The sequence below is a fragment of the Pollicipes pollicipes genome, unplaced genomic scaffold, assembly GCF_011947565.3.
Source record: "Pollicipes pollicipes isolate AB1234 unplaced genomic scaffold, Ppol_2.1 Scaffold_7261;HRSCAF=8764_pilon_pilon_pilon, whole genome shotgun sequence".
NCBI classification, from domain to species: domain Eukaryota; kingdom Metazoa; phylum Arthropoda; class Thecostraca; order Pollicipedomorpha; family Pollicipedidae; genus Pollicipes; species Pollicipes pollicipes.
The window spans coordinates 57,590,418-57,605,120 of record NW_023597054.1 but is presented as its reverse complement, the minus strand read 5'-3'; the positions used below and the strand labels follow the sequence as shown (position 1 = coordinate 57,605,120).

General features: G+C 50.4%; 1 protein-coding gene across 1 annotated transcript in view; it reads right to left on the bottom strand.

Moving 5' to 3' along the window:
- Positions 1-8,797: 8,797 nt before the first annotated feature.
- The window catches only part of LOC119111662 (putative cytochrome P450 120), a 21,750-nt gene continuing 15,844 nt past the window's right edge, over positions 8,798-14,703 (bottom strand). The window contains exons 11-16 of the mRNA XM_037235470.1: positions 12,317-12,421; positions 12,041-12,167; positions 11,430-11,541; positions 11,034-11,121; positions 9,195-9,312; positions 8,798-9,078 (exon numbers count right to left, since the gene is read on the bottom strand). Of these exons, the coding sequence (XP_037091365.1) occupies positions 8,798-9,078; positions 9,195-9,312; positions 11,034-11,121; positions 11,430-11,541; positions 12,041-12,167; positions 12,317-12,421 (831 nt within the window). The remainder of the gene's footprint in view (positions 9,079-9,194; positions 9,313-11,033; positions 11,122-11,429; positions 11,542-12,040; positions 12,168-12,316; positions 12,422-14,703) is intronic.

The following is a 14,703-nucleotide window of genomic DNA, read 5'->3' as shown; positions in this document are numbered from 1 at the left end:
TCTGCAGCTGCATACCACAAGAAAAGCAATTCCCCGCTCTGCCCCCTTGCTGCGCCGCTTCTGCTGACCAGTTGGCCATTACGACCCCTATGCTCGTGTCTACAAATTAGACCACAGTGGACTAAGTGGCCCAATGACACGCATCCAATCTATGTCGCGGGTCCTATCGGCCCCAAAATGCTGGACCCGTCACGCGAAAGATGTAAGATCCAACACGTGTGATACCGTGAGACCAATATACGCTCTTCCTTCCCTTTCTCCAGAACATGCTCTCCCCCCGCCCCCTGCTAATCCATATTGATTCCAAACCCCATTTCGAACCACGGTCAGCTACACTTCCCGCATCACGTGGACACGATGCCAACCTCACCCTCCGCTGAGGGGGCTTGGTCTCGGCTCCTTCATGTCGCGGGACGTCACGTTGTGTGCGACCCCTGGGGCGGCTTCAGCCACGCCAAGAAGCGCCCGAGGTTGTGCATCGGCACGGGCATTATGATCCAATGTCGAAAACACGTTGTGAACTAAAATTGTGCCATATATCGAAGACCCGACAACCTCGTTCACTTACGTTCCTGGTGTTCTTCAACCAATGAAGAATGCCGTGCACGCTGAACCAGTGAAAAAGACCTCACATAATCGGTGCGAAATTTCGAAGAGTGGGTACACAGGTTTCCCTCAACGCGAAAACGTCTTTGAGTATGTCGATAGGTGTCACCGCGTGCAAACGCCGAGATGTAAGATACAGGTCCGCTTACTTCACCGGCGCCCCGTCGCGAAAGATTACACTGCATACCAGTGACGACCGGTTCTCGCAGGACATGGGGGAGGGGGGACGCGACTCGTACCTCGTTTATTTGCATGTACTTAGGATAAGCGTTGAACCTCTCCAGAAATGGAGAGGGCGGCATCTTTGACTCCAAGTGCAGTAGGTCTACCCCTGTGGTGACTTCAGCTGCAAACCGCTGCACTACGCCATGCAGAGCAGCTTCGCTCAGTCCTCAGAAGGCCTGGCTTCTACAACCATCAGGAGCTCTCAAGCTTGCGCGAGACTTGACGCAGCAGCGTTGCCACGGACGTCCACATCAGAAGCGGAACCGTTGTCGTTATCCAAGCTCACTTACTGACGATTCTGCATAAAAGGAGTGTTCCGCATTTAGATGGGGTTTTGGACTGAAAAAGTCATCTTGAAGACCTTTTTGTGCTGTTCACAATCCTGCCTTTTTGATACCTAGCCCTTCTAATTTCTGAGCTACACGCGCGCGAAAATTGGGTAAGGTATCTCGGGGAGAGTACTCCAAACTTCTTGGCTTCTTGGCTTCAAGAGATCATAATGTCACTCAAATCTTGCCATTCCATATGTCACGCGGCGATCAAGGCCAAGAAAAATATAGTAATCGAGGCGTTCATGTCTGGCGTTCGCGAGCGCAATTTCCAGCTACATCCGCCGTCAACTGGCTATCAATGAATGTTGTGCAAGGCACGATTACGTTATGAAACCATGACGCATTGAGGAACTTATTCACTAAACAGAGAATTGTGCTGTCCAGAGGTCTTTCCCTCTTAACAAACATACTAGTGGTTATAAGTGAGCTTATTTATTCATGTCTGATGTCTCAACATCTTCAAATGTAGAACATTCTCTTTAAATTCGCCGTCTCCCACCGGACCGCTTCTTAATGGCATCCACTGCAAATATTAGCCTCCAGACCACATGCAGAGAAAAGTGACTTAGATTGGTCGAAATCAATATTTTGCAGCCCTTTCAGTAAGCGAACACATTCCTCCGCATGTCCCGAATGACTAATATGGAAAACATGGGCATAAGGTTCGGGTAGTGCAGTGGCTACAGGCTCCAGGTAGTGCAGTGGCTTTAGGGTTCCGGTATTGCAGTGGTTGCAGGGTTTCAGTAGTGCAGTGGCTATAAGGTTCCGACAGTGCAGTGGCTACAGCGTTCCGCTTGTGCAGTGGCTATAGGGTTCCGGTAGTGCAGTGGCTAAAGGGCTTCGGTAGTGTAGTGGCTATAGGGTTCCGGTAGTACAGTGGCTACAGGGTTCCGGTGATCCAGTGGCTACAAGGTTCCGGTGATCCGGTGGCTTAGGCTTCCGGTGGTCCAGTGGCTAAAGGGTTGCGGTAGTGCAGTGGCTATAGGGTTCCGGTAATGCGGTGGCTATACGGTTCCGGTAATGCAGTGGCTATAGGGTTCCGGCAGTGCAGGGGGCGCAAGGAATTTGATAGTGCGGTGGCTATGGGTCTCCTGTAGTGCAATGGCTATAGGGTACCGATCATCTAGTGGTTACAGGGTTCCGTTGATCAAGTGGTTATAGGGTTCCGGTGATCAAGTGGCTACAGGGTTCCGGAAGTCCAGTGGCTGTAGGGTTCCGGCAGGGCAGTGGCTAAGCGGTACGTCCGCGAAACAAAAAGGGGTTCGATTTCCCGCGGTGACCGCTCTTCTTCTCAGGCTGTAAGCAAGTCGACACCACATATCCTGAGCTGCTGAGTGTATTGCGAAACCCCAAAGCATGGCCAGTATGGACACTGAGTAGATTACAGATTCTTGAGACGGCACTTTGTGGCACAAAGCAGCGCTAACATAAGTAAAAGGGGAGGGATTCCGCAGATCGAACTTTATGACCAACGGGCTGTGGCAAATTCGGCCAGCAGTTAAGTGGTTTCCAGGTTGGTTGGTTTCCAGGTAATAATGACTTGTTTAAAAAAGATGCCTACCTAACAAAAACTTCGCCTTTGAGCAATGGCAGCAGAGCCTTATCAGAATGGCGAGGGGTGGAGGTGGAGGCAACATCGTTTATGAATAGGTCATTTCTTTATGTTGAATGACACAGTATTACTACCGCTTTACAGACTGGTGACTGCTGCCATTCTGCACCCATAGGCCGCTATCAATGTTTTTAACATTACCTTTGGACATAACAATTATGAACAGCAATTATGGCATGGTGCCACCAGTTGGTAAGGGGCCGTCCATAAATTATGTTACACATGGGCGGGGGGGGGCGGATTGATGGAGGGTAACAGAAGCGCAACAAGGGAGGGAGGGAGCGGCATTTGGACACTAGTGTCACGCTTATGCGTGGTTGCAAATCGTGCTAGAATCTTTCAAAACGCATTAAAACCTTGAAGCCAGATGCTCCTAGCTTTCTCTCTATACAAGGAACACAAACTATATCTCTTTTGGACCTTCAGGTCAATGAGAGGCAAGCAGACTTTACCTTTTGGGGATGCAATGCTTAACTCAACATTACAGAAGTTGTACAGTGCATTAGTGAGGAACATTATTCACATAGATAAGACAGTAGTATTAGCCTTATTCCCCGGAGAAAAACCAGGGAAATGGAGATAAACTTGGGTTGATATTTTGGCAACATGCCTGCATCGAAACAATAGCTTAAATGAATTCAAACACAATTGCAATTGGAATCTGAATTCACTTCAGCTATTGTTTCGATAAAGGCATGTTGCCGAAATATTAATCCAACTATATCTCCCTTCTCCTGGTTTTTCTCCGAGGAATAAGGCTAATACTACTGTATCATCTTCACACGCGCCCGGGTGGCCGGCTAGATACCCTTCGCTCGGGTGGGAGTCAATTTGACCCCGTTGATATCTCGGAAACCAAGAAAGCTAGAGACACCACATTTTCAGGGTGTGTTGAACTGGTCACTCAACACGCTTAGGTCAAGCTTTGAGGTTCCTAGGGCATGACCTTCGAGTCAAATAAGGTCAAAAAAGGTCCAATTCCGCGGTGGCTTCCAAAGTGCCCCAGAACCTAAATAACTATTTCTAAGCAGAAGGTCATGTGCTCATTTAAGGTCATTGACCTTGTTTAACCTTTTGAAGGTCACGAGGACCAAAATCATACGAGACTGTTCCGAGTTTTGCATTTCAATAAGCGACAAAGATTACGCGGGACAGTATGTTTCTGAAAACAAAACGCTGAACTGGGTCACTTTATGCCGATGACCTATTCTGACCTCTAAGGGTCGGTGGAAGATGTATAATGCGGCTCCTGCTACCAATAAATTCGAAATGAGCACCAGAAACTATCCCATACGGTAAGCCCTATAGTAATAAAACAGGATGGTTTTGACCTTGGTCTGACCTTCATGCCTGACCTTAGGTCAACGCAATTTGCTCATTCAGTGTTTGTGTTGCCTAAGAAAGTATCTCAGAGATGTATAGCTTCGTCTAACATTCCGTTGTTGCACTAGCTTGAATGATTCCCCAGAAACTGACTTCGCCGAAACCACGGCCTGACTTTGACCTGCCATAGGTCAGCGACCTTACAAGGTACATCAAAATGTTTGACACCAAATGATCTGCTATTCAATTGTCTACAGCTACGCAAAATTTGGCGCGGCTATGCCCCGCCGTTCAGAAACCATTCTGGAAAAAACTTCAGGGGGGGCAATTTGACCCCCCCACCCGAGCGCGTGTTAACACAACATAACCATGGGAGGCGGCACGGTGACTGCCCGGTACAACTAGTGTGTTTCAAGAGGAGGGTTCACGATGTCCAAAAATGTGAAACGTAACATGTGGATGGGCATGATCAGTCTTGACCCTCATATGAGCTGCATTAAGAAAGTTGCCAGCAAAATACATCCCTTTCAGTGTTCGAACACACACCGAGTTGAAGTGAGTCCTGACACTGAGTTAGCACAACAACTATTTCTCTCTTGTGAGTTCCTCTGCTGAAACTTAGGACTTTCAATATATCAGAAGGCAAAGGACACATCAAAGTTTTGAGGTGTGATTGATATATATATATATATATATATATATATATATATATATATATGTGTGTGTGTGTGTGTGTGTGTATGTGTGCATATATAATGAAAACATCTGTTGTTTCCAATGGTGCTAAAGTAAAAGGGTCAGCAAAAAATAGATTAAAAAACCTTGAGTGCATCAAGGACACAAAATGTTTCAAATTAGATCCCAAGGTCTGCAGATACCAAGATGCCAGGATAAATCATCACTCAAGCTTCCATATCTGAACATCCCATACAGGGCACTATGGTAACTGCCAAAAGTTGCTTGAAACACAAATAGCCAAGCAAGTCTTGATGATATTTTGTAATTAAAATGCTCAGAATGTTCTGATCATGGTCATCAGTGAAATATTCTAGGTTTTATATCTGAGCACCAGATATCTACCCACACTATGCCAAATGTTGTTACCTCAATCACAGAGCACTATGTCAACAGGTGTTCACAATGATAACACAATCATTTTCCCAATAAATGATGAGCTTGATGGGCTTTTCACTTGTTTCAAACACTTTTGACCTTGTTTAACATTTCCAAAATGCATTCTAATGGAACTGCAACCTGCACAGACACTCCTTCAGCTCCCCCATTGTCAGCAATTACTTGCAATGCACAGCCATCCAAAGGTGGACTCCGCACCCAATCACACAATCCAATGCCAGGCTAGTTCACCTGTCTACCTACTGTGCTTGCCTAATGCAGGTGGTGCATTATTCTCACCATTAGTCTGACTAATGCATGAATGAGGGCACAGCAAGTGTGGGACAACAGGCTTTGAAAATCCTGTGTGTAGCAAAATTTGCCACATGCTATTGCTGTCCAATAAATCACATTCACTAACAATTGGTTGTACCCAATACTGTATGATAAAGTACACATGCCTATCTGCCTAGCATATATATATATGTTCAGTTCCATGTCGCCAACCAAATCTTATCATCCAAACGGCATGGGTCTGTTGTTCATTTTTCGACTCCATGGGCTCACAAACTTGTCAACTCCAATCTGAAACCTGCCTCCGTAAATTAACATCTGGCTCTGATGTCAATTTCACTTTATATTCCGACCGTTAAGGAAATAACCCAGTTGTTGTGCGAACAATAGCCGGGCCCACGTACGAAAAACAACATACCTGGCGTCTGCCGCGAGGCCTATCCCAGTGGTTCGGTCATTTACCGCCAAAAATAAACAAAACTTTTGTCGCTCCTGCGCGAGAATTGAAATACCATTCGGCTACCCGCAATAAAGATGCTGGATCATATCCGTGAAAGAATATTAAAATGATATGTCCGCGCGCGTGTCAGCTTTTTCTCCACTTGCTCTAGTTTTCTGGTGACGGTCGTCTGTTCGTCATTGAAATTAAAAAGCAACTCGCTGATGTTTGGCATCTACTGGTTGGCCTAATGTTTCGGAATTACTTATTCCAATTTCAAAGGTACACGCATACAACATACAAGCGACGAATATATGATTGCATGTTACAGTTAGGTGTGACCAACACGGTATAACAATTAGGTGTAATCAAGTTCAGTTCAATTCTTTACTTGTGCAGAGTCCAAGGCTATCTTACTGTACAGAGTCAAAATTCGAGGACTGGCATTTTCAAGAGCATACGATTCAAGCGGTAAAACAAGCGCTCAATAATAAGATATATCATCCACTGATGATATTGATCGTCCTTTAATAAGGTGAAAGGTGACTGAGGGGTACGTCCGTTTGTTTTCTTCCGGTGGCAATGTTTTGATCGCGACAGCCTCCGAAACATAAAACTTCCTCCTGTTTGATAATTATCTTATGATGGTGATGTTTCTGGTGGCGTCGTCTCGGGTGATGTTCCGGCCGCATTCTTTTCTCATCTGCTCTTTTGGAGCACCGTCAGCCAAGTGCATCGTCAACCGCATTGAACGTGTGGTGACCTTACCATTGATAAGTTGTCCATGATGAGACGACGACGACGGTCAACTTGACCCCCTCCCCTCTACTCGAGCGTAGGGTATCCAGACAGCCACTCGGGCGCGTAAGCCACGGACCGCGGCGCTGGGACACAGCGTTGGCCGCCCCCTGGCGGCCACGCTGTCCTCGGCTCCTGTCCGTTGACGGCTGCTCCGACATTGTCCACCGCGCTGGCCCGAGCCGCTCTCGGTGTCGTGGCCTGATCATCCTTACACCCTAATCCTGCACAGCGCGTCGGGTTACAAGAGATGTACATGTTTTTAATCAGCAGTTTTGAGGCATTAGAATCCCTACCCTCGCCCACATACACTTAAGGTTTTCCGTGGGACAACTTCCGAATGGTTTGGATATCGTAATACCATTTCAGGTTCAGGAGTTTACATCAACTTTACATGTGCTGTTCAAAGTTTAAATTTCTGACCTTGGTGGTTTTGAGATATGCTCCCTTTCTCCTGGTGAAGTCTGTGAGATTTTGCTTTAAATTTATTGACGTATTCAAAGAGGTTTTCTAGACTGCGAGGTTCCAGCCCCCGGATTGCTAAACTAATGGCGTCCAGCCGCCGGCCTTTGCAGTGCAAATAAAAAACAAGCTACGAAGAACGTGGACGAACATGGAAACAATGCGCAACAACATATCCTGCGTCTCATTTAGGCATTGATTCGACTCAGACCCCCTCCCCCATTCTTCCTACACTGTTGATGAAGGGAGAGGGGTGTGTGGGCGACACGCTATTTTCAGTTGTGGAGATTTGACATTTACGTCACGGAGCTGCATGGAAGAAGGTGAGTACCATGGAATCACTTTCGAGAGCGTTTCGTCGTCTACATCCTCCTTGGTCACATCATATATGATACTCGAGTTACACCGAACGGGTCTATTAAGCCAGAAATCCACACTGTACCGTGACAGCCGATCACATCGTCTACCGGATCAGAATCATCAGCGTGTTCTGCTGCATCAGCGTGTTCTGCCGCGCATAAAAAACGCATTAGCAGAAATACAAAACTACAGTGTAAAGTCAAATATCAAAGTTAAAACGCAACGAGCAGAACAAGCACAGGTACCGACCCGCCAGCTGCAGGCATATCAGGCAGCAGGCGAAGTCCCGCCCCCGAGAGCGTGCGGTTCGCCAGAGCTCGGCGCTGCTCCGACACCGGTCACGGTCCCTCGGGCGGTCACTGGACGGATCATGGCGGCGGCGGCAGGGCGGCGCGGCGCGCACCGACCACAGCCGGCGCAGACACCTCGGGCATCGCGGCACAGGACAAGACAGCCAGCACAGACACGCAGGGCGCTGCGGCACCGGTCAACACAAAGCAAAGGTGTGCAGGCCACCGACGGAATGGCAGCCAGTCTATTGGAAACAGCGCTCGCACGGATGAGAACCCAACCACAGCCATATAGACACTTGTGGCCTGGTCCAGCAGCGCCTGCATAGTTCGCCACTCAGATCAAAAAAGTTTGTGACAACGAAACAAGCACAGCACGTGAATAGACCATCTGTCATGCGGAGACCACTAGCATACATTTGTCATCCGGGCCCGCTACTGGCCTTTGTGCGCTTCGCTGCTGGTGAGCGTCTCCGCTGGATATTACTGCAGCTGAAAGGTGTGGCGGCGTATACTTATGGCAACTGGAATGAGACCGATGAGGAATCGTGCACATGGCAATAGACTCCACACACGTAGTCTTGCAGCCACCCGTTAAAACTAAGTTAGGTCGCGAAACTAAGTAAGTCAGACACACATGAGCCCATATCAACTTAAATAGAAGGCATTTTAACTCAACTACGCAACTTAACACGAATATACAAAGGCAAATCAGTAGCGCTTTGAAGGCCAACAGTACATATTCAACGGCAATTCAATTTAACGGCCTTAAATACCGGCGTGCGTTTCCTATACCGAACGTGAGGCAACGCGAATCGAACCAAATGCGTGTTCAGAAAACACTTGAAGGGCACTATAGTGCCGTTTGTGAGTAATCAAATGACCCGTGTTGGTTACGCTCATGGATCTAGCGTTTGACCGTGGTCCAAGGCTGATCACAATGCTACTGGTGCGAAGTGTTGTACGACGTACCGAGCTTGCTGCGGGCGTCCTCCGACGTACCGTGCTTTCTGCGGGCGTCATCCGACGTACCGAGCTCGCTGCGGGCGTCCTCCGACGTAACGAGTTTGCTGCGGGCGTCCTCCGACGTACCGCGCTTGCAGCGGGTGTACTCCGGCATGCCGCGTTTGCTGCGGGCGTCCTCCGACGTTTCGTTGTTTCTGTGACCGACGCTCAACATCGCCCGACACCACCAGGCTGTCGGCGTGGTGATCGGCTGACGTGCTGCGGCCGTCACGGGGCCGGGCCGTCACGGGACGCCGTGGGCCGGCCTCCGTCATGGTGTCTGCGTGTGCCGGCTGGTCAGCTGGCGTCCTGCCAGAGCTCGCCGCCGGCCCGGCGTGCCAGGCGCAGCTCCGGCAGGTTGGTGGGACGGCACACCGGCATGTGCTTCCAGGTCGGCCGCCACGTATCCGGCAGCTGCCAGTCGAACTCGGCCACGAACGCGCGGCACGCCTCCTGCCGACGGCCGCGCATGCACCTGTCACAAGGCGGGACAGACGGCGGCGGCGGCGCGCGCGCCACACCTCGACACCACGCCTGTTGCGCATGAGAGTGGCTGTGTGAGGGACGTCACGCTGGCTGAGAGGACCGCGCACGGAATGACGCCCGCCAAACGTCCCACCTGATACACATATGCATGTGAAGCATGAGTCCTTGTTCTGAAGATAATTGATGCGTGTTGTAACGGGTAGTACTCGTTGAACAGATATCCAGGGATCACTGAGAAACATTGTGAGAATATTTAACGTTTTACGACTGTGCTCGCGGAGACTCATAGCCATCGCCACCGCCTTGAAGCGGTGACTTCTCATCATACATCTAAATGATTGGCCATCTCCGCGCTTAACCCGTGCCTCATGGCATATTGAAGGTCGGCAGTTTTCAGCACAACTGATTATACCGATTTCTTTTTCTTATTCACTTAATGTCTTCCTCGCTTATATCAGTAAGCACGGGGAGTAAGGGGAACCTGGCAGCATGAAAATCTAGGAAACTTCAGCCGATATAAAGTCCGTTTGGTCCTGAACATGACAGCAGCCAACATCATCACACCACACTTCAAAATCGGTGGTCGCAGCGCAGGACTGCGTGCACGAGGTGAAAAGCGCATGCGAAGTGGGAGAGGGGCGCCGGAGCTTCGTGGCCAACTGGAGGCCTGTATTGGGCTGGCCAACGCTCATTTGAAATATGAAAGCCTCGAGTTTTGGCAAAATTACAACACGGTGCGGCAGAACCTGTGTGAAAGGCAACGTTCACAATACCGCACTTCACTGTCATGTAGCCATTTAGCTCGTAACATAATATCAACATTCTTCGCCTCCTTTGCCCTGACGTCGTTCCAAGCAAATAACGCCCCGAAATCAGAAATTTATAGCAGCCCGCCGTGAGCAGCAGCACTGTCCTGTATAACACTGTTGTGGGCTCACGTCAGCCAAGGACTCTGGCGTCGGCACGTGGCTTATATTACACCACTACTTACACTAGTCACACTTATGACGACCACCAGGTAAGGGCGCGCCGGCTTGAATTCTAGACTATGTTTCTTGTTCGAATATATATATATATATATATATATATATATATATATATATATATATATATTCGAACAAGAAACATGGTATAGAATTTAAGCCGGCGCGCCCTTACCTGGTGGTCGTCATAAGTGTGACTAGTGTAAGTAGTGGTGTAGTATAAGCCACGTGCCGACGCCAGAGGATTTACGAAGCGACGGCAGAAAAAGAAACGAAGCAGGAATGTGGTCCTATTGGACTCTTCTCGCAATGATTAGAGTTGCTTCTGTCCTATACAAGGATAGCCCAGAAAACAAGCGCTTAATCCGCAAGACCAAAAAATATATCTTGGAAGATAATTATTGACGAATCTGCTGTTATCCTTAACAATCAGTGCTCCTCTACAAATGGCTTCCGAAATGCACACTTCTACTTCCAACTTCTTCTTCTTGCATGCTTCTTTACTCCCGTATATCATGGGCGCATAATGACAACACGTATATATTTTAGAGCACGCTTCCACGAAAATTATTGAATGAACTAATCATGAAGTGGCAAAAGCATTCCATTGTCCGCTCCGGAGATATGGAAGGGAAGAAATGTCCCGGAGCTGGTGGGTATCTAAATAACAGAGCTGACAATTGTCTAGAACAATAGACGCTATACCTTCAGAATGTGCTGGTACATCTTCTCCCCAATGCAGTTTCGCGGTCCTCCGCCAAAGCAGAACAGCTTGTCTCTGTCATTCTTGTTACTGCAAGACATATCACAAGCAGCTTAATGACTCCACTTCATAAATTTTCGCAGGAATGACACGATAGAAGAAGTGAGCTGGAAATGATGTAAAAGTACGTGACCAACCGAAATGCAAAGCCAAACAAGTAGCCAAACACAGGTCTGCGTTAAATCATTGCTCCTATGCCAAATTCAAAGCAATTAAGCCCAATCACATGAAAGGCGTGTCAAAGGACCGGCCCCTAAACCTTGGCCTTCACGCAGCACCCGGTGACTGGCACTGGGAGAGGGCACAGTCGACCTTCAGAAGAGCTGCAGACCACCGACCTGGTCCTCCAACGTTCCGGGTCAAACGTGTCGGGCGCGGGGAACACGGCTGGGTCTCGGTGTGCCGCCGCCGTGCCGTAGACGACAGCCTGGCCGCGGCTCAGCCGGTACCCTGCGGACACGCCGGACGGTCTCAACCCACGCCGGTACACACACATGGTCACCCGCACACGCACGCACGCACGCACGCACGCACGCATTCACGCATCTCCGCCCGCGTGTCCGGTGATGGTGGGAAGGGAACAGAGAGAAAGAGTAGACTCTGTCTCGTCGGCTCCAGGGTGGCGGATGACGCAGTGGTCTGGACCAGAGCTGGGGTGGTGAGCACGGCACCCGGCTGCAGCGTCACAGTCACCGAGGCCGGCTGTCGGGAAGAACGCAGCCGACACTCGGCGGACAACAGAGGACAGAGGGCAGTGGTAGGGTGACGGCCCACCCGCCACCCGGGTACGACCCAACCGCAACTAGGGCTCGGCCCACCCGCCACTTGGGCTCGACCCACCTGCCACCAAGGTACGACCACCTGCCAATGGGGCTCGACCCACCTGCCCCTAGGGCCCGACTCACCCGCCAATAGGGCTCGACTCAGCTGCCCCTAGGGCTGGACCCACCTGCCACCTGGGCGTCGCGCCTGACGAGGCGCCGGCCGCCCAGGAACGGCGGCTGCAGCCGCTGCACCTCCAGCAGTACACAGTCCAGGTCCTCCTCGCTGATGTGGCCGTCCGCGCTGACGTAGCGCTGCCGGCCGAGGAACGGTCAAGCGGGACCCGACGACAGATGTCCAGACGGTACATGGGCCGTCCGGCAGCTCAGCGCGCCAAGAGAGGTTGCGCGGTACGGTGGTGAAGCGACTCGAGAGGGACACAGTGATGGTGATGGGCTCTGACCTGCTTCCAGAGGGGCGACAGGACCACGGCGGAGGTGAGCAGCGAGGCCAGCGCTTGGGGACCAGCGCTGACGAGCAGAGGCAGCAGGTGGTTCCGCCGCGTGTCCTGGTCTTTCCACCGCCAGCTTCAACGACTCGATAAACACTGTCAACAGCCCGCCGGCGCGTGACTGGCGAGCACGCGGAGCCGCTTGATCGATTCGACAGCATAGCATAGACAGCAGACGATCAGCCAACGAAAATAGAAGCACGCCAGACAGCTTCGGGCGACTCGAAAACCATTGCCTTGGCAGAGCACTGGTATGATGAGTTTGTCAAGCACATCAGAATAGGTGAGACATGGTGCAGTTCCAGCGAAATAGAAAGGCGTTCTTCGATAATTCTGAATATTGTACAACGATATGGCGAGCGGTGATTGGTGCGTTACAACGCGGGCACATGGCCGGTCTTCACCACCAAGCGGGAGCGCGGGGGCTTACTGTTGTTGTTTATTGGACGTTAACGGGCGCGCCGACTGCGTTGGTCATGTTGGGCCGCCCATACAGCAGAGTACAGGTGGCATGTGGACTGAAGGCACACTAAGGCAGTTTACACGACTTCGGAAACACTTCCTGCCAGCGATTGGAGCAACATAATAAAGCAGTGTATCAAATTGTTTTAACGGCTCGCTACAATACTGGCGAAACAGCGCGGCGTAATGGACTGACAGATTGACAATGCTCCATTGGACACTGCTCCCATGTGGTAAACCAAAGCAATCTATACTTGCTAAATATATCCGAGATACACCAGGCATTCGTGCAAGGGTAATTACAGGCGGTAGAGTAAAACGGCATCATAAAACGTGTGAGCAAAAACACTTTTCGGGGTGTGGTCAGTCGTCATCAAACGAGAGCTGTCCTCACTAGATTGAGGTTCAGCCTCCAGCATCTGAGCGTGCCAGCCCCAGAAGCTTCTCCTTGGCCTCCAGGGCTTGCGTGTAGGACTATGACGTCATCATTGGTACACGTCAGCACGACACAGGCAAACGAGTAGAGGGAGTCCTGCGGGAGGGACGCCCTGTCAAGGCAGGGACTGATGCACCACTGCGAGAAACAGCCGTGTCACACCAATCGCAAAAGCGTGTGCTACACTACGGAAAATGTCAAGAGGTTACCGCCAGTTTAGAGATAATGCGCACGAAGAACAATATTTGCGCTCCAATCCCTGGGTGCACAGTGCTTGTTATATTGTTGTTAATTGTGGTTTTTGGGGCGCCGCCGACTGCATAGGTCATATTGCGCCCATAACGTTGGTCATTAGTTACGAGGTGAATATATAGAGCGAAATCCTATTTTTGCAAGGGGTGCACAATGCCCTGCTCGAGCAAGTACGGTTCGATCTCGGGGTTAGAAGAAAAGGAGTTTGGAGTCCAAACAGAGGTTTAGGAGGGCAAATTATATATATATATATATATATAATATAATATATATATATATATGTACGTATCCCATCCTCTGGGTGCGGTTAGCTAAAATAAGGTGACAAATTTGTCTTAAAGTTTAACAGATGTGTCGATAGAAGATCATCTTAAAGCACTCCGTAGTGCCAATGTCACTGCAGGGAGAAAATACACTCAGGAAACGCCAAGTCAGCGCGCCTACGGACAGTGTCTGCTGAGCCAGTGGGGTCTACCGTTACTGTGCTAGCCGGTGGTGCCTGCCGTCACTTTGTCAGTGGGTGGTATCTGCTGTTGCTGGGCCAGTAGGTAGTGCCTGTCGTTCCTGTGCTAGGTGGTGGTGTCTGACATTACTCTGCTCGCGGCTGGTGCCTGTCGTTGCTGTGCTACCGGATGGTGTCTGCCATTGCTATGCTAGCGGGTGGTGCCTGTCGTTGCTATGCTAGCGGGTGGTGCCTGCCGTTGCTGTGCTACCGGGTGGTGTCTGCCATTGCTATGCTAGCGGGTGGTGTCTGCCGTTGCTGTGCTACCGGATGGTATCTGCCATTGCTATGCTAGCGGGTGGTGCCTGCCGTTGCTGTGCTAGCGGACGGTGTATGCCATTGCTATGCTAGCGGGTGGTGCCTGCCGTTGCTGTGCTAGCGGCTGGTGCCTGCCATTGCTGTGCTGGCGGGTGATGCCTGCCGTTGCTGTGCTAGCGGGTGGTGTCTGCCATTGCTGTGCTAGTGGGTGGTGTCTGCCGCTGCTGTGCTAGCGGGTGGTGTCTGCCGTTGCTGTGCTAGCGGGTGGTGTCTGTCTGCCGTTGCAACGTTAGTACGTGGTCTCTTCTCTTCACGTGGCATCAGACGGTGTTAGCCGTTACCTGGACGGTGTGTGGTGTCTACCGTAACTGCGCCAGTCGGTGGTGGCTACCACGAAGATGTCCAGTGTCTGCCGTCACCTTATACGTA